This window comes from Rattus norvegicus, chromosome 4, assembly GCF_021556685.1.
Source record: "Rattus norvegicus strain SHRSP/BbbUtx chromosome 4, alternate assembly SHRSP_T2T, whole genome shotgun sequence".
NCBI lineage: Eukaryota > Metazoa > Chordata > Mammalia > Rodentia > Muridae > Rattus > Rattus norvegicus.
Genome location: NC_141537.1, coordinates 69,536,773 through 69,562,368, shown reverse-complemented (window position 1 = coordinate 69,562,368; position 25,596 = coordinate 69,536,773). Strand labels below are relative to the sequence as shown.

The following is a 25,596-nucleotide window of genomic DNA, read 5'->3' as shown; positions in this document are numbered from 1 at the left end:
AACCAGGAAACCATCACTAATAACATTCCCCAGACTGAAATAAATAAGCGTCTTTATCGGATGACTGGCATGTGTCAGCTGTTGGCAGATGTCACCAGCTTTGTGAAAAGCTAATAATGAAAGAGATGTGAGGAGAGGAACTCATTTGTCACAGAGTCCACCGTATATGGGAACTTCTTAATGCTAACCCTGAGTGCTCTAACGGGCATTGATGTCAGTAATGAGAAATAATGAAAACTGATCACTGGGCTTCTTTTTACACAGCCTTAGGGCTGGGTGGCATGTGTGCAGTGAGTGCCAGCTCATTTGAATATTTGCCTAATTAGGAAGTTAAATCTGCTGCTCCTGCTGCCAGCAATCACATCATGTGTTTTGAAGCCAAATATAAATGCCTTTTGTGTCACCACTGGCTTGGATTCCTCACCCACCATTGTCTGCACAGACAATTCAGAACTGGCCAAACTGTTTCCTTCTTGGTTAGTTCGCTCTTGCATCAAAGCAGGCACATGGAACATTGCAGTGGCACGGAACTATTTGGGGGAGAACTGGGTCTTGGGAGCCACATCTGAACAGAAGCTGATTAACCAAGTCTGAGGAAATGTGACAGACAAACTCCTGGCCCCAGTTCTGGATCAGAAGATGGGACAAGGTCTAATTCTGATAGCGAATGCTAACAAACAAAATCCTGATGTGTCGAAATGTCAATCCTGTTTTGACCTCTTCCCCCATGATAAAGCCTTCTCCACCCTCCATTCTAACCTCATAAGACACTTACCTTTAACTGAGACCTCCAATCTCCTCACCCCCAGGGCTTTGTTCAAGCTCTCGTTCAGTCTCAGAAGTCATTATTTCCCACATAGACCTGCCTTTTGTGCCTTTTGAATCATCATCCATTCCTCAAGGTCCACTCAATTTGAATCTGCCATCCCCAAAAAACTCTTCACAGGATTGTTCTAACCTCAGTAAAAGGATCTCTCCACCTTCTGCCTTGGTTTGCCCTGGGATCTCCTTCACTGAAGTTATTTGTGTATAGGCATCCATACTGTTAGATTTTAAGCAACCAGGACAGGTGTTGTGTATTACTCATATTTTAGGCCCAAGAATTCTTATTATGATCTTAAAATATAACTACTTACCTTCTCTTAGTGACAACCTTTAGAAGCATAGTAAAATACCACTGTTCCACAAGAGGTTAATATCCCTTGCCTAGGTTGGGACCTATCCAACTTTCACTAGAACACAGAATCTTCAAAAGTTGATAAAATACAAATTAGTAAGTATGCTTAAGATTTTGTGTTGCTTTTTAAAAACATTGTTACTTAGGTGTTTAGGGGTAGGGACCAGACACATAAATGGAGGTCAGAGGACAACTTGTGGGGATTGACTCTTCCTTCTATCATGAGGGTCCTAGGGACTGAACTCAGGTTGTCAACCTTAGCAGAAAGCATCATCCCACCAGCCCTGCTTAGGACTTTTACTTACTTCCTGGAGAGAAGGTGTCATTGTCTTTAGTGGTGTAGTTACTTGTGAGTTACTGTACATGCTCCAGTGACTGTCTCACCCCTGTGCTCGTATGGAGGGGTAAGGGGTGATCCACTGGTTAAACTCAGTGACTCACAAATAGAAACAAGACAATATTAAAAGATGTAATAGTGAGAGAGGGATTTGTTGGAAGAAAGTGGGGGACAAAGGTGGGGACAAGGGGGATGAGGATGGGTAGGGTAGCAAGGGTAGCGGAATGATTTAACAGTGTACAAGAGTGTTGAGGGATAAACTGATCAAGGAAAAAAAATAGACAAACAACAAATGAATTTTGATTCAGTCATTTGGACTGGTAGATCAAGAACCTGGAATTTTCACAAGTCTCTTGGGGTTAATGTATGCCTGATACTATACAAGACATTGAGTTTGAAAGTTACATAAAACATGTCCCTTTCTCAGGGTAGGAAAACAAAGCCAAAGATAACCATGAGTAAACAAAAATACACTTACAGCATATACACAAGTGGCCCCATAGCTCACTGGGAGAAAGGATGATGGAAGACAGGGATCTCACTTGGAATAGACAGACTCCTCCAGGATCACATCTGAATCAATATGCTCTCCCCCTCCATCTGCTCCCATTACAGAAGAATTTTCCAACTCAAGGAGCTGACATCATCTGGAGTCCTCTGACTGTCATGGAGGGCAGTTCTCAACAATGCCCAGTCGGTAGCCTTAGGCCTCCCCTGCTGAGCTATGATGCTTTCATTACTAGTCCTTTGCTCAGGACTGGTGGGGCCCAACAGGCCTTGTAGCAGGGAGACAGACCGAAAAGCAAACTTTTTTTTTAAAAAAAGAAAAACTTAAGCTAGAGAAAGAAGAAAAGAAGCTTGAGCCAATTCGTGCATAATTCACACCAAAACTGCTATTTTATCTTTTTGATCCTTTTCTGTGTGTCCAATGTCTATACGTGTATAATATGTGTATAAATGTAGGTGCACACACATTCTGCAACACATTTTGAGGACAGAAGACAACCTTGGGTGTTGATCCTCAGGGCATACACACACACACACACACACACACACACACACACACACACACACACACGCAGAGAGAGAGAGAGAGAGAGACAGAGAGAGAGACAGAGAGAGAGACAGAGAGAGAGACAGACAGACAGACAGACAGACAGAGGAAGAGAGAGACAGAGAGAGAGGAAGGAGAGAAAGGAAGGAAGAAAGAGTGTGCCACATACTCACACACGAAGAGTTGAGGTGTATGCATAAAGCAATTCTGAGAAGATGCTATAGTCGATTATGTGAAGCAGCTGCTAGCCAGCCACAGGAGAGTTGTCTGGAATAAGAGCATGACTCTCTGAAAGCCCCATCAGGCATCAGAGCTCTCCACCATGCAAGGGGGTATCTTAAAGAGACCTTCCACCATCTAAGGATCAGGCCTCACTTCCATCCCTAAATAAGAATGTTACAGAGGAGACACCATGTCAAAAAAAACAAAAAGCAAAAAACAAACAACAACAACAAAAAAAAAAAAAAACCAGAAATGGCTGGTACTAACTGTGGAATTATTTTACTAAGCGAGTGTTTATTTTTATAAGGCATCTGCAATTTTTCTTAAGGTTACATTCTGAGTAACTGCATTCATTGATTATATTAATGGATTACCTCTGGAGAATGAATCTAATTACGGTTTTTTGCACAAATTGCAAAATGTAGATTAATTTCAAAGTTCCTTGACGGTCCTATTGTTCCTTCCATGAGCTCAGTAAAGGGGGCCCGGGGTCAGCGGACCCAAATGATAGCGAAGAAGCCTAAGATGCTTAACTGTGAGTGACTTACTCAGAGATGTTGGCAACAAAGAGGAGAAATGCAAATGCAATGTCTCAAAGTCAGCTCTTGTCATAAGCACAGGAATGAAACTTTCAAAACAGAGTAACTATTCTTCATCAATTAAATAAGCATAGATCTGAAGGTAGGAAGGGGATTTTCAGGTAAACCAGAGAGGACTGTAAATGGACTCAACCTCTCCAAGAAGCAGTTTGGCATTATCTATGAAGAAAAAAGTGGAGCTGGAGATGTCTTAGTGGTTAAGAGCACTTGTTACTCTTGCAGAAGACCCAGGTTTCAATCCCAGCACCCTCATGGTGGATGACCACCATCCATAACTCTAGTTCCAGGGAAACCATTATGCCCTTTGCTGACCTCTGCAGAATAAAGCACACACATGGTACACACATACATACAGGTAAAACACTCACATGCATAAAATAAATCTTAAAAAAAATTAATGAACCTAACATGAGTTTCTATATTTTGATCCAATTGTACTTATTCTCGGCATTTATTCTAAACAAATTATCAGAAACATAACCATTTATTCATAAAAATTATCACTATAACATTATAGTCATGCAGAAGTAGCTAATATAAACATTTAAGTTATGTATATCCTTATGGAAGAATATTGTGACACCATTAACATTATGTTTGAAGACCCTTAATAACAAGGAGAAATGTTTATCAATCAGATATTTTTTCTTATAATTATAAATAATATATGGGATGCAAAATCATATATGAAATACTAGTACTACAGGAAGAAATGCAAAATATCTACTCCATAGAAGTTATTCATTTATTGGGTGACTCTTTTTCCTCTTCTTTTATATTTTTCCATCAAATTTTTTTCATAATAATCATGTCTTAATTGGGATAAACTAGATGATGGAGGAAGAAAGTGAAAATATAAGAGACACAGATATGTGATGATAACAAGGAAGAGGGAAAGGCTCTTCCCCCTACTCCGTGGACATGTGGCTGGGTTAAGTCTGTAGGACAGAACTGATCAGAGACATGCACAGGATTCAGATGATGGATAAATGCTTGCAGTCCAGAGTAGCATTTAATGATGACATCTGTCTCAGACGCCCTCCTCCTTTCCAAAATTAACTGGATTTACTACTACATTTCAAGCTCCTTAACAGCTCTTTGATTAACTCAGCCTTAGTCTGTCGGATTTCAAGTCTTATTCACTTCACACACACACACACACACACACACACACACACACACACACACACACACATATTTTTGGACCCCCAAGTTGAATCCTAGCCAGAAACTATATATACTTTATATACTGACACATTCGGGGCAAACATTTCAAAAAAGAACTATAGCATCTTTCAAATTACATTCACAAGTCCTTTTAAGGACTTGCAATCAAGATTCTTCTCCCCCCAAAAAAAACAAACAATACTAATCGTAATCAATTAACTCATGCTTAGAGATTCTTTCTCAGGAGACTCCATCCCAGGGAAAGAGATGAATTAGATAGTCTTGGGAGGCTTCTGAAAAGGGTGCCCCATCTGTTCAACAGTTGCCTTTCACTCAGCAACCTATAAATATTTAATGATGAGGCCTATGATGACGACCAAGCTGATCAGTAATGAGTGTAGAAACAGTGCTCCATCCACTCACTTCCTGAAGGATGCCCAGGGTGGCCAGGGAAACCACACTACAGAGGAGACCTGGCTGCACCTCCCTCACTTTCATCCACAGCTGAGGGAGACTCATATTCCCAGAAGCCTGTGGAGGATATTAAGAGACAACTCTGGAGGTTCCCCTCAGCTGATATGGAAGATGCCAGCCACTCCTTAGCCAGTCCTTTGTCATGCAATTTTTATAAAGCTTAACCTCAAGAAAGAAAAGGGGAGCCAGGACGGTGTTTAATTATTCACAGCACCAACCCAGGAAGATATCGGACAGCAGATCCCTCCTCTGAGAGTTAGTGATAGGCACTCATTGACTTTGCCTCTCGTGACTCCTAAATGAGAATCACACTTTAAAAACAGGACAAGAGGGGCTCCTTAAATCTGAGTTCATAAACAACTAGTTAACTTTCATTTTTCACAAATAATTTGATATATTTTCAGTTGACTAGAATAGAAAAAAAAGCAAGGGTTTGGTCTTGGTATATCTAATTTATATAAATAAAATACTCATCAAAATTAATTTTTTGAGCTAATGGCTATGCTAAGAGTGCATTTGCTTAACAACGGGATTTTTTTTAAGGTCAGCCTTATGACTTATAGACCAAAAATTACATGCTTCATCCATTTCTTAGAAACTTGTGTTAGTCCATTTTCTGTTGCTATAGTAGGCTGCCTGATACTGGGTAATTTATAAAGAAAAATTATTTACTTCTCCTTTGATTCTAGCCCAAGATCATGGTGCCTGTGAGGGTCCCATGCTACTTCAATTCACAGTCAAAGTGGTTGTGCAAAGGAGGCAAGAATCAAGAGTCGTCCTTACTTCAGGACAACACACACTTTTTATTTTTTTATTTTTGGAGGGGTAGAGATAATAAGGTAGGGTCTCACTATGTAGCCCAAGTTGACCTGGACCTTATGGTCCTCCAAAATACAGGTATTACATGTAACTCACCCTTGTGGTAACTAATCCAGTCCCATAAAAAAGGCAAATCCCTTCATTGGATCATAATCTAATCTCTCTCAACAGCCCCATCCTTCCAACATTAGCATAATGTCAATCAAATATCAAAATACCAACATGAGTTTTGGAGAGGACAATCCCTATCAAATGCCTAGGTTCAATTTGAATTTGAATTTCTAGGTATGAAAAAGGAAGTATCAGCTCAACAAAAACATCTAATTAGTTCCTATACATCAAGAACAACTAGTGTTCTAGAAGTTTCTAGTATTCCTTGCATATAGGTATTACTGATAATATGACTCTCAGATATATCAGGAACTGCACACCTGCAGGGATGTTACAAAACAGCCACAGGAGCTTATGTGCACCTTGTCTGTGAGTCTCAGAACCTCAGCTCTCCCCACATTACACACACACACACACACACACACACACACACACACACATATATATATATATATATATACACACATATATATACATATATACACATATATATATGTACATATATATATATACACCCATTTTTCTTTAGTAGGCGGCCTCACCCCCTTATTCTATGAGTCTCATTATCACTGCTATGTAGCAACATTATCTGAGACTTAGGATACCACTGATGGCTTCTCACAAAGTCTAGGTTCTGCCTCCTCCATCCATCTGTACTAAGGTATCATGAAGTCATACTATCCATACATTCATACTCCTCTTATATTCTTTGGTTGTGAGCCTAGCCTTTAATGGCTGAGCCATCTCTCCAGCCCCATTCATACTCCTCAATGAGTTCTTTCACCTCAAGTGTCAAACAGATAGAGCAGCTGCCTCATAGTAGTTAGTGTTTCTATGACCCAGTGCAAATGAAGAGACTTAACAGAGTCCCTGGAACATCTGTACTAAGCGTTCAGATTTGATCATTATTATCACACAAGACAGAAAAAATCTCCATGTGTCCAGGTGTTGTGGTTCCTCCCACCCAAAGTCTAGAAGAGTTCTTGGTGAACGGGAGAAACACAATACATCTTATCAGAATAAATGATTTATGTGTTTGGGTGGCGTGGAAACTTCTAGGTTTTTGGAAAGTTAGTTATGTCAAATGATGTTGGGCTGGAGCACACAGGTGAAAGGATGTCTTGCTAAAGCGAAAGCGAAAGACTATTTTCCTGAAGCAGACTCAGATGGAAGGCTGTTTGGATATAGTTAAACACTTCAAAGGACACTCGATGAAGGAATGGAACTATGACCCCCCCCCCAGACAGTGGGAGACAAGCACTGAGCATTGGTTTGGTTTGCTCCACCTCGTTATTCTTTGTTAATGATATGCATATATTGGTTTGCCTTGATGTAGCATTGAGTTCAACTTGTGGTAACACCACCACTGAGAGAAACTCACCCAAGAACTGCTCATGAGGTTCCTGCAGCAACTTGCCACTTCTGTGGCCTTGCCTCAGGCCAGTAGGCAAGCCTGGTGGTTTCTTTAGGATTGAACTACAGCTGCCTGTTCATGCCTGGTGTCTGCCTGCTGTAAGGACTGGGTTGTAGCTGCTGGTTTGTGCCTAGAGGACTGATCTGCAGCTGCCAAAGAAGAACAAGCTCGCCCCCAAAGAACTATTGCTGAACAGGTCCACTTCCCCCCTATTCTAATAACTTTCCCCCTCCACTACCTCTGGTGGGTGGTGGGCTAGAGGAAAGGTTGAATCCTTATTAACAGTAGGTTGCAAAAAACGTATGCCTACATTTGGGTCCATTTTAAATGACACTGTTATGACTTGTGATTGTGTCTCCTCTGGACACAGTGATAGATAGCATTTGCTTGTCATCTTCTTGCACTGGCCTTCACCATCCTCATCCCATGTCCCTGTTCTTTCACCCTCGAAGAGACTCTAGGCTCACTGGCCACTCCGACTCCTACCTCTAATACTGTCGGACAGCACACACCCTCAGTCATTACCAGCCATGAAGGCCAGACTCGTGTGGTCATTCCAAGAACCACCAAACATGGCTCCTTGGTACAGAGTTCTGGCTAGGACTTGTAAAGTCTCAAGATCCCAGCTCCTCTACCCCCACTTCATGAGGGAACAGAGTAAGGTTAGTGGTTTGTATTAAAATTATAACATTTCTCAGATGTGCTAAACAAGGAGCCAGATGTCAACACTTGCCCATCAGCCAGACATCCCTACTCCTTCCAATGAGGAACAATTTGAACTTCCTAGAAAGGAAAATTTTTCCTTTCGTCCCTAAACTAAAGGTAACACAGGCTAGGAAGATGATAGTTGTCATGTGACTCTGACTAGGCTATACTGGTGGGTGGGGTGGAGGGTCCTACACTGACAGGATGAGGAAGCAGCTGGCATGGAAACTGCCCTTGGCATTACACCACATCCACACTCAGGGACAACTGACTGAAGGGACCTTTCCCTTCCCCTATACCCATTCTCCTAAGAGAATGTGCCCCTGAGCGTGGAGGGGAGGCGTAACTTGTGTACAATTGCACTTCCTTGTTTCCATGGTAACCAGGCAGGCTCTGCCGTTCTGGGAGTGAGGCAGTGTGATGGGGGATGGATGAAATAGAGATGTTGATGTCAGTCAAATGTGTCACCTCCAGGCCCGTGTTTAGCAGCCTCTCGGCTTTAGGAGGCTACACGCACACCTCTAACTGCTCATTTCTAATTTGGTGCCAGGTGCCCAAGCAGAGAGCCTCCTCAGGGAACATGTATATTAATTAGTTTCATTTTACCAATGTGAAGTGACACTGGAGGTGGAGACTGAAAAATCCCTAACACCAAGGACACTTGATGTTCCTTGGTTGGGTTCCAGATTTCATTCATTTAAGCCTACAAAGGGCACCTCAAGGGACATTCATTAATTTTGTATCAGCAGCTGGTTATAGGCTGAGAACATGGAGGAGTGGGGAGTCTGCTTTCATAGAGTGGGCTGGGAGTGTCAAGTTTGAGGGAAGGGGGATCCTCCCTAACAAAGGCAGGTGTAGACAGAGTGGGGATGGCAAGTTCATTCAGAGGCTAAATTGCCTAGAAAGTAGAAAGATGCGAAGACTCCAGCTTTCGGTTCTAAAAACCTCATCTGTGAGTCACTTAGTTAGAATTCAGAACCCATTTCCAAAGAAGTCCTGTCTATTATAAATGATTATTGGGTTTTTAGGGTAGCCCACAAGAGCATCTTGAACTCAGAATGTAGATGAAATACTATACATTTGCAATGAAAGGCAATAGAAAACAATCCTGTTGTGATACCAGTAATTAAATGAAGAAGAAAAACAGAGGAGTGGAAAATGAATAGCTTCCTTTCATTTCTTTTGAATGTCCCAGCTCTTAGATGGCAGGCGTGCAGCCTGCTTGCTCACTGCCTCATTTACGTTAGGCAGAGTGGAGGAAGGGTGAAGATGGAAGTGGGCGGTCCACTGGGAGAAAGGAAGGGCAATGGGTGATGATGTGGGTGGCTCCTGGGGGTGGGTGGGCAGAAGAGCATAGACTCTGCACTCAAAGCATCCTACATTCAATGCCCAAGGACATCTCTCCCTATTGCTATGGGGAGCTTCCTACCTCTTGCATCTCAGTTACCTTCCTAGAAAACGCAGACGTCTTCAGAAGATGCTTACATGGTAAAGACTGGGATGGGACACAGAGCAGTCCCACTTCACCACAGGACCTGTTGTTACCCAGGTCCTGGGAGACTGATGTCAGCCTCCAGTCCTGGGCTCTCTAGGGATTATGCAGACATAGAGGGCCACCTGCTCCAGACCATCCCACTTCAATAGCCCACACTTTAGAAGGGACCAATGTGGAAGGATCAAGGCCCATTTCAGCCTGAATCAAGAGATTGCATGCATGGCCATGCCTAGGCTAATGCTTTCCAAAGGATGCCATGGTTGTACATACATCCCAGCCTAGGTTCTGCCTCCTGCAAAATAACACCCATTCCTTCTTCCTTCTATGGCTACTTCCCAGAGAACCTTCTTGTGATGGGCATAGACAGATAGTGAGACCTTCCTTTCTTATCCTTCTCTTTGCCTTCATGGAGCCAAGATCAGCAGAAAAGACAAGTAATGCTTCAGATAGTTCTGGAGTTGTGGGCACTGGAAGCCAAGGGTAGCCTGTAATCACAGGACCTGATAGCTATTAAGAAATATCTACTCTTCTCCCCAAGCCAAGGGCCATGATATCTAAGTAGCCTACAAAGGTGTGCTTTTAGTGCATAGTCAGGTTAAAACTTGGAAGTAGCATTCACATAAGAAATAGAAGGATTGCTCATTTGGAATGGCTGTATTTAATGCAATAGCCACTGGCCATCTGTGACTATTTAAATTTAAATTAACTCAGATCAAATACAATTTAAAACTCGGGTTCTTGGTTAAAGCAGTCATATCTCTTTTCTCTTTTAAGTCTTTGACTATTGTATACTAGCCATGTAATACCTTTTGGTTACTTTCACAGGTACACCCATACCCTCTCTCATCCCCCTGCCTCCTCTCATTCTTCCCTATGAGTCCCCACCCTACTTTTATGTCTATTATTGTGAAGGAATCATATTTCGAGTACTCACCAACCAAATGTGGTGTGTGCCTACCATGTTGGGCAGAGCGGACACTTATCACACCAGGAAGTTCCTTTAGATGGTGCTAATTGGAATGAGTTCGAAGGGACCTAAGAATGTGGCATTGTACCCTATACTAACTTCCCAGGGAGTGTAACCTGAGGCATGCAAGGCGAGGAAAGCAAGCCAGATAAGATTAAGTCTTAATTCCCCTTCTCAAGACCTCTAGGCCACTGTTCCACGATCAACTACTTCAGGAAGCCACAATGACCTGGAATTATGTAGGCCTTCTGGTTTGCTATGAACCTCCAAGTTCAAGCTAAGACTAAACGCCAGGGAGAGAAGGGAGAGAAAAACAAAAAAACAAACAACAGTGGAGAACATGAGCAGGAGAACCGGGCGGCTCCCAAAATCATCTGTAGCTCAGAGGCAATCTACAAGGTTAGCCATCAATCACTGTGAAGTTCTGATCCTTTTTACTAAACAATACAAACGTGCAGAAGCCCCACCCACAGCCAAGTCTAGCTCTGTGGACCACCCAGGCAGGGGCTGTAAATAAAGCAGCCTCTTTCCCCATAGCTGCCCCACCTACCCACCTGCATACTTCCCTGCCAGACTCTCCCTGGGGATCCTCCTCTGCAACAAACTTTCCTTTTTCATAGAGCCTATGATAGGCTGGCTACATCCTCCTAGCAGGCGGGGCTGGGCTACAGCAGAGAAAAGAAAGCTTGCTTTAAGAGCCTGGCAATTTTCACTGCAAATGCACTCATGTCTTGTTTGCCTTCAGAACTAAGAAATGTTGCTTTTCAGACATCTAGTACATAAATTTTCTGTCAGAAACATATTGTTGTCTAAACAGCATTCTCATTGGATACAACTGATAAATTAAGGGCTGCTACTCTCCCACTGAGGATCCCTAACACTCAGGAGCTTCTGCTTCTGAAAGTTGTCTCACAATATGCCACTGTCACAAAATAACATTCTCAGCTGGTTCCCACTCCCACCCCACACACGCTTGATGTGAGCTCCCGATGCACACACCTGTGTAGACAGCAAACCCCTAACAGACAACTCACACAACCTCAGGCAAGCAAAGCCCACTCACAGGCTGCCCTGTGTAGAACAGAAAGGTCTTCATTGAGAAAAACGCCACTGCAGATGCATCTCCCCTGGGTCTCTTGGGGACCTCAGCACCTAGGATATCTCCTTGGTTCCAACATGAAAGCCTCTAATGTTGGTTAGCGTCAGACTTTATGCAGTTACCAAGAGATCTTTCATGAATCATTTTATTTCATTTAAACTTTATAATAAGTCCCCAGACAGAAATCACTGCTTCGTTTTTTCAGATGGCATAGACTGGGTTCAAAACACTTACAACTGTTTGCCTGGGGTCAAGTATCTAAAGAGCCAGCAGAGCCCAAACTCAACCCAGTCTCCCACGGCGAAGACTGCCTCTGAGTAATTTAGTACTTTGTAGATCCGAGACAGAGGTTTGAGGCCAGGTATTTAAACACATAATGCAGAAGAGGAAATTCACTTTGCCTCATCCCTGCTGTTTCATTCAACACAGATGGATGGAAACTACATCTCCCAAACTGTATACCCACATCAGCACAGCCCGTCAGAGGATACTCTGAAACAGGTTCCATTTCCTAGCCCTCACACGGCGCCCATGTTCATCCATCCTGAGCCACCTCTGACCATAACAGCCTATGGCATGCCCTTCAGCCCAAAAGATCTCCAACTTGAATGTGTTACAGAATTGTGGGACCCAACCCTGAAGTTTCCAATTTAGTGTCTGGTTTGGGACCTAGAAATGTGCATATCTACATCCAGATGATATGGACTGCTGGGCCATAGACTCAGTTCTACTGGTAAGACTTTGCCTCCACAGTTAGAATATTGCTACCCTTTATGCCTTGGCATCTCCATCTCCCAGACACCTCTCTGCAACCGCACCCATATTCAAAACCCCTTTTCCTTGTCCCATAACCAAGCCTCGTGCTTGCTGGAACTGTGGCTCTTACTTAAATGGCCTTACATCTCGTTATGGTCATTTTGCCTTGTGTATCCTAGTTTTCTCTTAGCTACTGTTATCTATTGCATATTTTCCCCATCTCTTAGTTCAGGTTTCATGGAAAACTAGGACTTTATTCCCCTTGGCTGGACCTCCTTCCTAGAAAATGAATCATGGTGTTCTGAATCCCAGAGTCGTACCTATGATTTCATAGTCTCCACCCCGGCCTTGATGCCAGAAGTCTGTGTGCTTAGACGTCGATGCCTTGATTCAGCATTCCATCCCTGAGCTGTTCTTGGTGTTGGCACCCTCAGCCAGCACCAAGGCCTACCTCATTACTACATCACCAACCAACGTTGGCTGCTGTGCTCTGATTGGGTAAACCCTTGAGCTTCCTTGTCAGCACCCAGAGCTTGGACAGCTCCCGTGAGAGGGACAAGGCAGGCAGATCCCACACAATCCCCATGCTTTCTACCCTCTGTGATCTGGCAGTCTTGTCTTAAAAGTCGCTTTTATTTCCCCCACAATGAATCCCGATTTAAGTATTGCAGTTGGGACCCCTGATATATATAAATTGGCGAGATTGTCCTTTGTACTCTCTGTAGTCAATAAACACCAACCGGCAAGCAGGTTGGTTCCTTGCCTGGCCAGTACCTAGAAATGCATCATCCAATTTGGGAAGCAGAATATCTTTTAATATCCCCTCCAGCACCAAGCACGGGGGTTCTCGGAGTGAAAGCACTCCATGGATATCGAATAAGTAAATGAACAAATAATGCAGGGGGCCAGTGGGCTGTGCCCAGTTCCCCCTGGTGGCATCGAGAGCAGTCTACTCAGCCATCAGAAAATAACTTCCAATCTGCAGAAGCTGTGAGAATGCCTCCAGGCTAGACTTCTGACTAATTCCCTGCACCAAATTGGACCTGCACACTCAGATGAATTGTGGCTTGAAGGCTGCAGCTATGCCAACACAATGGGTCTCAGATCTCTTTCAGTACATGGATGTCTTTAACACAGAAGACTGTACCATACCCCTCTCCACTCCCACTTCAGACCTCTATCCTTCTCCACCCCACGAAAACCTACCCTCCCTCTTGCCAACCCATCTTCAGCACTGGCTTTTACCACTCCAACTAGTTAAGCAGGTGAATTGGCATTTACATGGGTGCTAATGAATTCAATGTAGTACTATGCTACTATAATCCCCTCCCCCTCGTTTCTTTAGGTCAGACCCTGAAAAAGTCAATTTAGAAAAATGCTATCCAGGGAAGGTCAAATGCTTCAGCAAATTAGGGGATGTGCTTTATGGAAAAATCCCAAGAGAGTAGAATAAAGTACAGAGAAGTACATATGGGCAGGCAGGAGTGTTGTGAGGGAAGAAATGTCCCTGTTTGAGTTTCTGCAGAAAGGAGGGTTCTAAGTGCAATGTCCTATTAAAGGTTTGCTCTCCCTGCCTGACTTGCTGCAGTAACACCACAGGAGTGCTGGGAGAACAGGCTCAGGGCAGCCTCTGGGCTGCAGGCTGTTTGGATGTCCCAAAAGGTTTACTATGTTCCCTGCAGGAGCCAGGGTGGAGAGACATGTAATGGTTTGCAAAAAGCAAGGACTTTTCGTTACCAAGCAACATATAGCAAGGCTCTGCTGATTGGGTTTTTGTGCTACCAAGCTTTCCCAATTCTAGAGATGGTTTCTTGCTACTAAAGACCCCTCTGGATGCTGCTCTTGCAAGTAAGATACAGCTCAGAACAGATTGTACACAGTGAGAGCCTAGCACTGGCTGGGCACAGAAACAGAAGGAGAAGAAGGAAAATGGCTGACACTGCAGGGGACCTAAGATGCTAAGGGCTGGGATGTTTACCTCATTAGGCCGTTTTACATAACATAAGCCAAAAGCAGAAATGGAAAAAAAATGCTACAGGGCCAAAGTTCAGGCCAGGATTCTGAGTCTTTACTCGGAGGCTCCTTTGAGGCTGAGATGATCTCCGGGTAGCTCCTTGCTCCCCGGCCTGGTTACCTTATCTGCAAAGAGCCACAGCAGCAGACTGGATTCCTCCTCCTCCGAGGAAAGAGCATAACACCACAGCCTATGTGAACAAAGGGTGGTTAGTGAATGGTGACTACGATGGTTCCATCTCAAGCCCCTTGGTCCACAACATCTATTTGACCGTCCAGGGATAGCTGAAGAAGAATGGACCAGGAAGCCTGCCTGCTCTGAGATGTGGAAGTCTGAAGTCCAACTAGGAAGAAGTTATGGAGAGCAGCTGTATACAGACGAACAGACTGGCTTGAGCTATCAACGGCAAAGTCAGGTGGCACTGGGACGAAGCCTGAGGTCATCAGGCCAGTGCCACAGAGAGAAACTGCAAACTGCCTGTAGTGCAAGGTTGAGGGTGAGTGGAAGGAGACTCGAACCAGGTCGTCTGAGTCTAGAAAGAGCGCATGGTGAGGATGAGAGTACAGGAGAGGCCAGATGAGGCGAATCAGGTATGATCTTCACTGAAAGGGAGCACTTCATAGCATCTTCCCACGTACGAACACAGGCGGGGCTGGTCCCCCAAGACTGAGCTAACCTAGAAGAGCTTTGAGGAAGTAAGCAGCCATTAGGTGTCTGCGGTGAACATGACAGCTCTGAGCTGTGATTTCTTGTCCTCCTCACAAAACCCCACCCTCGGAGTTCCCTCCCAGCATAGCTTGCAATTCTGATGATGGGAGTGGCTCCTTCCTGTCACCATTGGTGCTGCTTGTATGAACCTAGTAAATCTTGTAACATTCCACACTCCCTATGCCTGACAAGTTGCAGGAGCTTCTCCCCTCCCTCCAGGATGGATGTTTCAATTCCCAGGAATGAACTATGCAACAGTTGATTACAATGCCTGTCTCCTGTGCAAAGTCTGTGTTTCCATCTCGGTCTCACTCTCTCTCCTCCTCCCTCTCCTTTCTCTGATACGGGCTGGACTTTTTCTGCATTCCCCACACCTAGCTGCAACAGGAATCAATATGTAGCACAAGTGTTCTGTCACACTGACAAGATGGCTGCGACACAGGATAAGGGTGCAAGACTCCCTCACTAGAGGCAAGCACAAACCTGTGTGGGCCTTGTGACAAGTTGCATATACCTGGGGCATAGCCTCAGGGCCAGCATGTGTGAACATTGGGTGTGGTTGTGGCCTGAGGCCAGGAAAATGTCTTCCCTCCCCTTCCCTCCTTCCTCCCTACTTCCCTCCCTTTATCCTCCCGTTCCTCTTAGTTCTCTCCCAGCCAGCTGAAAATGTGCAATGTGGCCATCCAATCTAATTAGTCAAACCCTCAGTTCTGACAGGAGGAGGCTTCAGGAAAATCTCCTTCCCTCGTTCTCAGTCTCTGAAAAGATAATGAAGAAGATCTGATTTCAGGAGTGGAGTCCCAGCTCCTTGATCTTTCCTGCCAGGGGCAACCAACTGTGAGCTGAGACCTCTATCTTACATGCCCACATCAAGCCGAATGACAGAATTGTGAGTTCACAGACACACTGACTGAGTCTTGGGGGCTCTCACTGGGGACCTCAGGCACAGCTGTCACTGAGTCCCTGCCAGGTAGATCAAGTCAGGACTAGGAAGGCCAAACTTCTCACATCTTCCAACAAGTGTCTGCCCAGCAGCTTCAGGCACCTTTAGTCTCAGTGACTCTGCCAGCCCACCTCAGCTGATGGGTCCCTGTTTCAGGCCTTTCAGACATACAGAGGTGCACACATGTTCATGCATGTACACACACACACACACACACACACACACACACACACCTGCCCTTACCATCCCCTGAGCAAGTGTGTAAGATGCTGACTGTGCAGACAAGACAGGTCAGAGGTCACAGTAACAGGAAGGACAAAGGTAGAGCCCCTTGGGATTGTGTCCAGGATTTTGAGCAGGGGTGCATGAGGACACAGAATTCACAGGTGCTGCCCCCTCAGACTGAATGTGGGGTTGTAAAAAGCCCACCAGAGTGAATTCTAGTAAAAGGAGGGAAATCAGCTATTGAAATGCCACAGCCGTGCCAGCAGCTTCCCCTGGTCACCAGCAATCAGATTCTATCCTGTGTAGAGCATTAAGCCAGACAACTGATCCAAACAGTGGCATTTGCTAAGTTCATTTTCTGAGGCCACTGTCTACTCTTTGATAGCCAGTATGACACTGTCCTGTCCTACTCTAGTCCTGAGCAAGACATCTGACTGAGGAAGACAGAACACCTACAGCCCAAAGAGGCCACTGGCTCACCTCTGCCACCCACCTGGGCCGGGACTAAAGCAAGTCAACAACACTGAAGGGCAGATAGGCTTGAGTGGACCAGAAACACAGGTTTCTGCTCTAGAAGGAGTTCTGCCATCCCCCTTGGTAAGGAAGAGAAAAAGACACACACCAGACCTCACTAACCCTTGCCATCCAAGCCAGGGTCAGGCCTTTGTCATAACTCACCCAGAGCAGGGGGACATGAAGACAACTCCTCTACTCCCCTCACTCGTGCACAAACACCCCATAGCCTTTAGCCATCGGGTAAGCATGTTACACACTAGGGCCTGGAAGCACAGTGCCCTACAGGTCCTTTCGTCCTTTCACTGCTGTGTTTACCACCAAGAGATGGAAGTGCCTAGAGCCCCACAGTTAAGCTTCCTATTGGTCAGGTTAACTTCTCAAAACATATAAGGTGGCTTTAAGCCAAAAACATGCCTTTTCCTATTTGAAAGCCTCTCTCTCTCTCTCTCTCTCTCTTCTTCTTCTTCTTCTTCTTCTTCTTCTTCTTCTTCTTCTTCTTCTTCTCCTTCTTCTTCTTCTTCCTCTTCCTCTTCCTCTTCTTCTTCTTCTTCTTCTTCCTCTCTCTCTCTCTCTCTCTCTCTCACACACACACACACACACACACACACACACACACACACACACACACGACAATGATCAGGCCACACACAAATTCCCAGTGAAAAGTGTATGGACCAAACAGAACAGAAGTTCAAGTTGTTTGTTAAGTTGTTTCATAACAAACAAGTTATCAACCACCCCACGCCAAAAATCCTCTAAGAAAAAAATTATCTGAGAAAAATTATAAAACATGATATTAAGGTCAAATCATAAAATGATAACCAGATAAACTCAATTTTGTCCCCTTTAGACTATGAAAGTACACATTGCTATTTAAAAAGTTGATGAGGGTTTCATTTCTCCAGTTAGAGGGATACATACAGGGCTTACATGTACTGATTAGGTAAGTGCTCTATTGCCAAGCTACATCCCCAGCCCAAGGTATCAGGTTGGGGATGGGGTGTTCCCACATTTTCCAGAGCTGATCCCATGAGTTTCCTAATGTTTAATTTCTTCTGCTTTGTTTCAAAAGAGGTGTTTATGCCTCTTTCCTACCTCACGTCATCAAAATCTAACCTCTGAAAATTAACATGAGCACAGGCCATGCTCCCCCCCACCATCCAGCATTGCCAGTTATGCTCAGGACCAACCTCAATTGTAACAGATGCTCACTCGCCCTCTGGCTTAAAATAGCTGTCATAGCTGTCAGCCACAGCAAATGCTCTCTGCCAGCTTAATAGCCCATTAGGCGACTTCATGAAAGAGGCAAATGAATCCATCACCAAAGGGGAGCATCAACTTCACCCACCACCATGGGCTAGAGACCTTGCTTGTATCAATCGTCAAAATGGCTTTGATCTGTTAAAAATAGAAGCTGGCACACTGCTTGGCTACAGAAGCTGCATGCTAGATTTTTTCAAAACCCAACAGCACTACAGTTGGAGAACGAGCACCCTGGAGACACACGGAGCTCAAAGAAGACCCCCACAAAGCTCTCTCCATCTTGGCTAATGCCATGTGGCATACTTCCAAGGATGGCACGATGGAAATTCTCTTACAACTCTAGACATCTACCACGGCCACAGCCAATGGAGTTCACCAGGCTTCCCTTAAAGTGACTGCAATTTATACTGCAATCATTTTCCTTCTGGCTGGGAAAAAAAAATACCCACAAACTATTTTAATTGCTGGAAGCAATTCTACTATGCTGTAATTATCACATTGCCTTGTAATTATTTGCTTTGTGAATGTCTCTCTCCAAACCCCATCCTTCTCCAACCCTAGACTCCAGCTCCTTAAAAGAGGCATGGCCTTGATATCCAGTATTTGCTTGCTATGTAGGGAACCCCAGCAACTTCAGTCAGATTGAGTTCATTTGAATTGGAAGCGTCAGTAACTTTTTTCCTCTTAGATTCTGAATCTTATTATGAATCCCAGAATCTATTATACTTGTGTGGTTAATCAACAAGGCTTATGCACCTTGAAGATCCCTTTAAGTGACTATACTAAACTGGTGGATTGTGAGAAATCAGAAATTATCACCATATATTTCTATCTTTGGAGTCTTCCATAACTACCATCCAAAAGAAATTAATAATCCTGATTACTAAAGTCTCTAAGGCCAATCTCACATTAAAATTAAAATTAAATATGTATGTGATATACTTAGCTCGGTGGCTAGCACATGGGAACACTCTTTGAACATTAGCTCTCTGTCCTCACATGCTACTTAGTGCCAGTAGCAACAGTATGGTTTTTAGGGCCACGCTCTGGCACCTGCTCTGTCATCACAAACCAGGATCATTGAGGGACTATCATCTCGATACCCATTCTTGGTATGGTTTTCCTCCTGAAACCAGAGAACATTCTATTTTAATTTTGCTTCTTCTCTTTCATGTCACCGTTCCCCACCCCCTGCTATGGCTGCTTAAAGTCAAGCCAAAGAGTGGACTACAGCTGGTAGGCTCCACTGACAATCAGGCAAGAAGATTATGATGAAGACAAGAAGAATGCTCTAACCTAAAGAACTGCCTCCTTAACGAGCCTGGCTATCAGGGTGTGACTTTTAAAAGTTCGTGTTTATGCAATTATAATCTGATCTAATCCTTTGGATGTTGGGTGAAAGAAATGATGTAGGAAGAACATCTGGCAAACCCAATAGAAGTACACCATGCTTTCTCACAGGGTGGGCAGGTCAACATGATGAACGGGACCAGCCATGACTGAGAGCTTCCCTTGCCACAGACAGGCAGGGTATTCCCATGGAGAAGAAGTAAAAATAACTAACCAACTCTGCTTGCTCATTAAGTCACTCTCTCATCATAATTTAAGTCTCTAAGGATCCCTAGACTAGAAATTCCCAAACCAATGGGCATAGAAATTCTGTTCTTTGCTGTGTGATCGTATGCAGGCCAGCTGCTATCATTTGAAGGCACACAGAAGCTTGTATGGAGAGCCAGACCCTCCTGCTTAATGATCTCCACCTAGGTGCAAATCCCCTAGATAGAGCCTGAATCCACGAGCATGCCTCACCCTTTACCAACAACACAAGGGACTTCTGGTTGCCACAATAGGATTTCAAGCAACTTGGAGATGTGCTAGAGTTAAGTCCCAAAAGCATATCCCATCAGGTAGGTAGAATTTCAAATGCCTACCAGGAGAATGGATTAAGATCACTAACTATAGTGGTTTGCGTTTTGTTTGGTTGGTTTGGTCTTTTAAAATCTAAAACAAACTCCACAAATCTACAATGCGGTCAGAACCAACTCAGGCAATTCTGACTCAGAGATGTGGGTTCTCACAGATAGTAGACCATGCCAGTGCTGAAACCACCCACAGATCTCCGAAGGTATGTGCAACCCCACCCCCCAAGCCCTCCAAATGACATCACAGCACAGTCACAGCCAAAAAGACACAGCTGCACTTACGCAGGGCATGCCACTCATCCTGGCGAATGGTCTTCGTGATGTTGAATGTGAGGTTCCTGGGGATGGTCGCTGAGGAGTAGTGGTACTTGATGTACGTGCATCTCTCAATCTCTCCTGGAAGAGAGAAATAGAAAACCCAGTGTGAATGAGGTAGAGACTCCCTGTCTTAGTTAGGGTTTCTATTGCTATAAAGAGATACTGTGATCACGGCAACTCTAATCTAGAACAAACAAACATGTAATTGAGACTGGCTTCCAGTTTCAGAGGTTTAGTCCATTCACATCATGGCAGGAAGAATGGAGGCATGAAGGTAAACATGATGCTGAGAGTTCCACATCTTGATCCAAAGGTAACCAAAGGAGACTAGGCATAGCTTGAGCATAAGAGACCTCAAGGCCCACCCCGACACTTCCTCCAACAAGGCCACACCCACTCCAAGGCCACACCTCCTAATAGTGCCACTCCCCTATGGGCTCAAGTTTGAAAACACATGAGTCTATGGGGGTCTTTCCTATTCAAACTACCACACCCCATCTTAGCATCCTGGGATCCAAATGTCCATCCCAAAGAAAGAAACATATTTCATGTTGGACCTGATGATAGCTACAGTTTGCACTGAGCAATAAGCCTGACTCAAAAAGAACGAGAGAGTAAAGCTACAATCAGATGGAGCTGACTTAGAAAATGCATCTCTAAGGTCACACATAGACTAAAAGACTCAAAATCCAGACTAGTAGAAGTTTTTGTTTGTTTGTTTCAAAAAGTGGTGCCCATGCTTACCCACCCTTAAGAAACTCTGCTTTCAAAGTTTAAAAGGGTTGATGGCACATGAGGATCAATACTTATCAATAATACTAAGGGTGACCTCTTGACTACCTATGCATGTACATACAACTACACACACATACACATACACACATACACACATACACACATACACACACACACACACACACACACACACACACACCCCACTTCAAATATAAAAGGAATTTGCAGTCAAATAAATTTGTTTCCACACGGGACAGAGAGCTTGCCCTAATGATACTATTTGTGCTTTCAGTGTCTAGGCTTCTAGAATGGGGATAGGATGGGAAGGTTGCCTTCCTTTCTTTTTTTCTCTCCATCCTCCTAACCTCACTTCTGAGCACAATGCTTTTAAATCAGTCTGGATTTCTTTGAACTATTTTCTTCTCAGGTTTCTTAAACAAAACTCTGGACCAACCACAGACTCGGTACCTGGTCCAGCATACTCTCTAACTACATTCCAAATATTTGTCCTTGGGCCCACAGATAAGTGTGGTCCTCACCCCTCATCAAAGAAATTTCTCTTTGAAACAGAGATCAGGGCTGGAGAGCTGGCTCAGCAGTTAAGAGCACTGACTTCTTCCAGAGGTCCTGAGTTCAATTCCCAGCAACCACATGGTGGCTCACAACCACCTGTAATGAGATCTGATGCCCTCTTCTGGTGTGTCTGAAGACAATGTATTCACATATATACAATAAATACTTTAAAAAGAAAAGAAACAGAGATCATTATAGAAGATTATAGCCAATCAAAATGCAGAGTTGTATGGACATAATCCAAATAGATACATCTGTAAAACAGCTCCCACATCTAGGGCCCAGGGAATATCTTAGAATAGGGGGAAAAAAGGTTGTAAAAGCCAGAGAACCAGGGAGTTTGCTCTGAAACCATGTCTCCTAGTTATGTCAGAAGCCACATCCATAAAGTTTTACCGACTTTGAGTGCCTAACCATGAGGTGAGCAAGAACAACAATGGATACGCTTAAGTCGATTCAGGAAAGCTTCAACCCTACACAAACAATTACAGACAACTAAGGAAGAGTGAGCACAGAAGAAATCATCTTACCCACGGAAGAGCACACCAACTAGTTATCCAATACCAGATGGTCAGCCCTCAAAACATACATACATACAAGTAACTTTATACAGACTGAGTAGGCTATATTTAGGAATATGTATGTATATACTTACACATACATGCATCCAACAATTAATGAGGCCAGAAGGGAAGGAAGGGTGTGTGGAGGGTTCCGAAGGAAGAAAGGGACAGGGGAAATGGTGTGCTTAAACTATAACCTCAAAAATAAAAGAAACAATGTTAAGTGACTATTGATCAACTTGCCGTGATCAAATTGCCAAACAGTTCCTATATCTTAAGTCAGAGGTCCTTAAAGGTCGCCCCAGCACCAGCAGCATGAGCATCCCATAGGAACTTGCTAAAAAGACATCTTCTCAGACCGAAGCCCAGATACACAGAACCCACATGCTAGAGCCTGGCTGAAACAGTTAAGCCTTCCAGGTGGTTCTTGTCTTGCATTAGGTTCTTATTGTCTTAGAATCTACCAGAATTACCAGGGGATTAAGTCAGGAACCTACCACATTTTGCAAGTTCACAATGGGAGGCCAGATGGGGCTGCTTCCCTCCTCACTTTCAGCCTCCTGAAGTCTCTATTGACGTTTGCTTATCTGGGGGATATTAAAAACTTAGTGTCGGGGCATTGTGAAGAATCAGGAAAAGGGTGGTTTTTTAAAGGTTAGGGGTTTTGATATTTGGTTTTTCACCTGAATGGATTTTGATGGTAATCCATTTTGCACCCCACTGATTTTCAATTTATAACTGATGGCACCTGATTGAATTGTTTGACCCCCTGGCCCACTGTCAGCAGGGAACTTGGCAATTGGCAGAGTGCAATAATTTACAGAAAGCCTTGTGAAACCGATGCCTTATTGTAAATCATATTTGGACAACTGCCCAGTTGTCAGTTATTGGCGCCATTCCTCTAACAGGATAGCCTCTATCCGGAGACAAAGTTTGGGAGAGTGGTATATGCTCTTTTCCTGTGCCTTCGATTTTCAGCCTAACTCTGGATAAACCTACAAAGCTCCTGTGGCTTCTCCATGTCCTGGCATTGCTCACCACCTCCCCAACATACCTCCTCACATGTCAGCCGGCACTCTTCTTCTGCCTGGTCTAGAAAACGTACCTACCAGACAGTCCCCACTGTCTCAACTCAAATCTACACCTCATGCACTTGAATTGAATAATATCTATTAATAGCATCACCTCCCCCTCTGTCTACAACATCGTCTTTGCAGCTACCTCCTCTCTGAGAAACCCTTGTTTCCTAGTCATCGAATTCTACCTACTTTGAAAATGTCCCTGGATCTCGTCTTTCTCCATGGCAGTTGTCCTAATAAAGTAATCTGTAACACCATGCTTTAAACAAAGCCAGGCTACAGACGGGATGAAATTCCCTTAAGGTAATAGTACCTGTTGATGTCTAATGTCATGGCAATCCTAGTTCATGTAAACACACTCTATAAAATTCACAAAGCAGGTCAAAATTTCCTAAGGAAAGATTTTTTTTCAGAACATGTCCTTGTCAATAGATGATATATGACAAAAATAACCTAGCTCAGCTAACAGCACACTTAAGTGGTTTCCAACCTTATACATGTCATAGCACATACAGACACGTATACAGAACACCCCCGGATAAACAACTGAGATACCCTATCCAGGCTCCCTGAAAGCTGGGGGAACCAGCACTTTTAACACATCTAGAGCCCATTCCTGGGTTGTGTACTTGTCCCAGCAACTCTGATAGAGATGATGCTCTGTTTAGTCCACTATATGGTGTCACTGAGTACCTTATACTGCTATTATTGTCTCCCTGCTTTACAAATGGGGAAAAAAGTGGCAGAATGAGAAGATTATGTGACTTAGCCAGAATTCAGGGTCTACCCAGAACCTCCCTCTATTCACCTACCCCCTCCCCAATATCATACAAAGAAAATGTGACCATGTACTCCATCACAGGAGTCTGATGGCCCTGAGTGACCCTGAGAGGACACTCGCACGGCAATTTCCCAGAAAAACCATCCCTTCCATCCGGAAGACACTGCTACTGGGTGCTGGGCTCACTTCTCCTTCCTTCCACCTTCACCAGCAAGGAAGACACCATTGCCTGTGATCTAATCTGTTTATACGCCTCCCTCCTCCCTAGATTTTGCATTTCTCAAGGGCAAGGATACCTACTGTCTTATCCATTCATCTTTATCTCCACTGACTCCAGCATGAGACACACACCAATACCATGCACTCTGAAGGCATGCATGATTAACATGAGGCAGCCTTTGGAAGGCCACAACATACAGAGTCCAGCTAAATTTATTACATGCAAGGATTTAAACTAATTGGGGTAAGTTAAAGTGTGATGGATAAAAGGGGTGATTGTTACAGAACTCTGAGAGATTATGTAGCACACACCCTATCTCTCTCTCAAGGAGAGAGAGGCTTGCCAATCACAGTGAGGCAAAAGTTAACCACATGAAATCACAGATCAATGCCTCTGTATACTTGGCAAATGTAGGTCAATTGGGCTTTCTTTTTGCTGAGGTGAAGGAGTCAAAAAGAAAAGACTGGAAGCTGATATAAAGAACAGACCGTTAAAATAAGAATTCCCAGCAATGGGTTGAATTGCTATGGTGGCATAAATTGTGGTCTGTACAGCGGAACCTCCCGGAGTACCTGTGTGCATAAATCCAGTGCTGCTCTGTTTGTAAAACCCTGCGCTCTGGTGGGGCAAGGGTGGGGAGCCCCCTTACCAGAAGGGCTGCCCTTATCTAATTGGCATGTGCACATACACACAACACAAAACAGAATCACACACACACACACACACACACACACACACACACACACACACAACTATGTGAGCTAACTGTAACCCTACATGCAACTTGAAAAATCAAACAAAATGTTCTCTGAAGCCAACCTTGGAACACAAAACCAGATGCTACTCATGATGACCAGATTGGTGCTTGTCACTGATATCTGAGAAGAGTGACTGATTTCTTAGCCAAGGTCTGATTCTCTCAGACCCAACACAGACCCAACAAACCACTACAGGTTACAGGAAAGCTGAAATGAGCTGTTGCCCCCATGGCCTCTCCACCTGTAGCTCAATCAGTCCATAGCAGGAAAGGCCTCATGGCTCTCAGCAAGAGCAAGAAACGAAGGTCTAATTCACGCAGATGGTGGCCAGAGAGCCAGGCTGGAGCAGCAGGAGCAGCACCCCTGGAAGCCCTCACTGTTTGCTTTGCTTCAGAGATTGTAAGCATCCTTCCTTTGACAGCAATTAAATTGGAAAGATTCAAATATTGCCTAAAAAGAACGGCAAAATATTTATTCATGTGTCTGTGGGTCCTGTCAGTGTGCTAGGCTTCATAAACACAGGCACCATCTGGGTACCCAATACGTGTGCCCAAAACGTGAGCTTCTGGCTACAGACAGGTT

At 44.1% G+C, this 25,596-nt stretch overlaps 1 protein-coding gene across 1 annotated transcript in view; it reads right to left on the bottom strand.

The window, feature by feature from the left end:
- The window catches only part of Tmem178b (transmembrane protein 178B), a 376,299-nt gene that overhangs the window by 235,440 nt on the left and 115,263 nt on the right, over positions 1 to 25,596 (bottom strand). Inside the window, 1 exon segment of the mRNA NM_001195277.3 lies at positions 20,270 to 20,383. Within this exon segment, the coding sequence (NP_001182206.1) occupies positions 20,270 to 20,383 (114 nt within the window).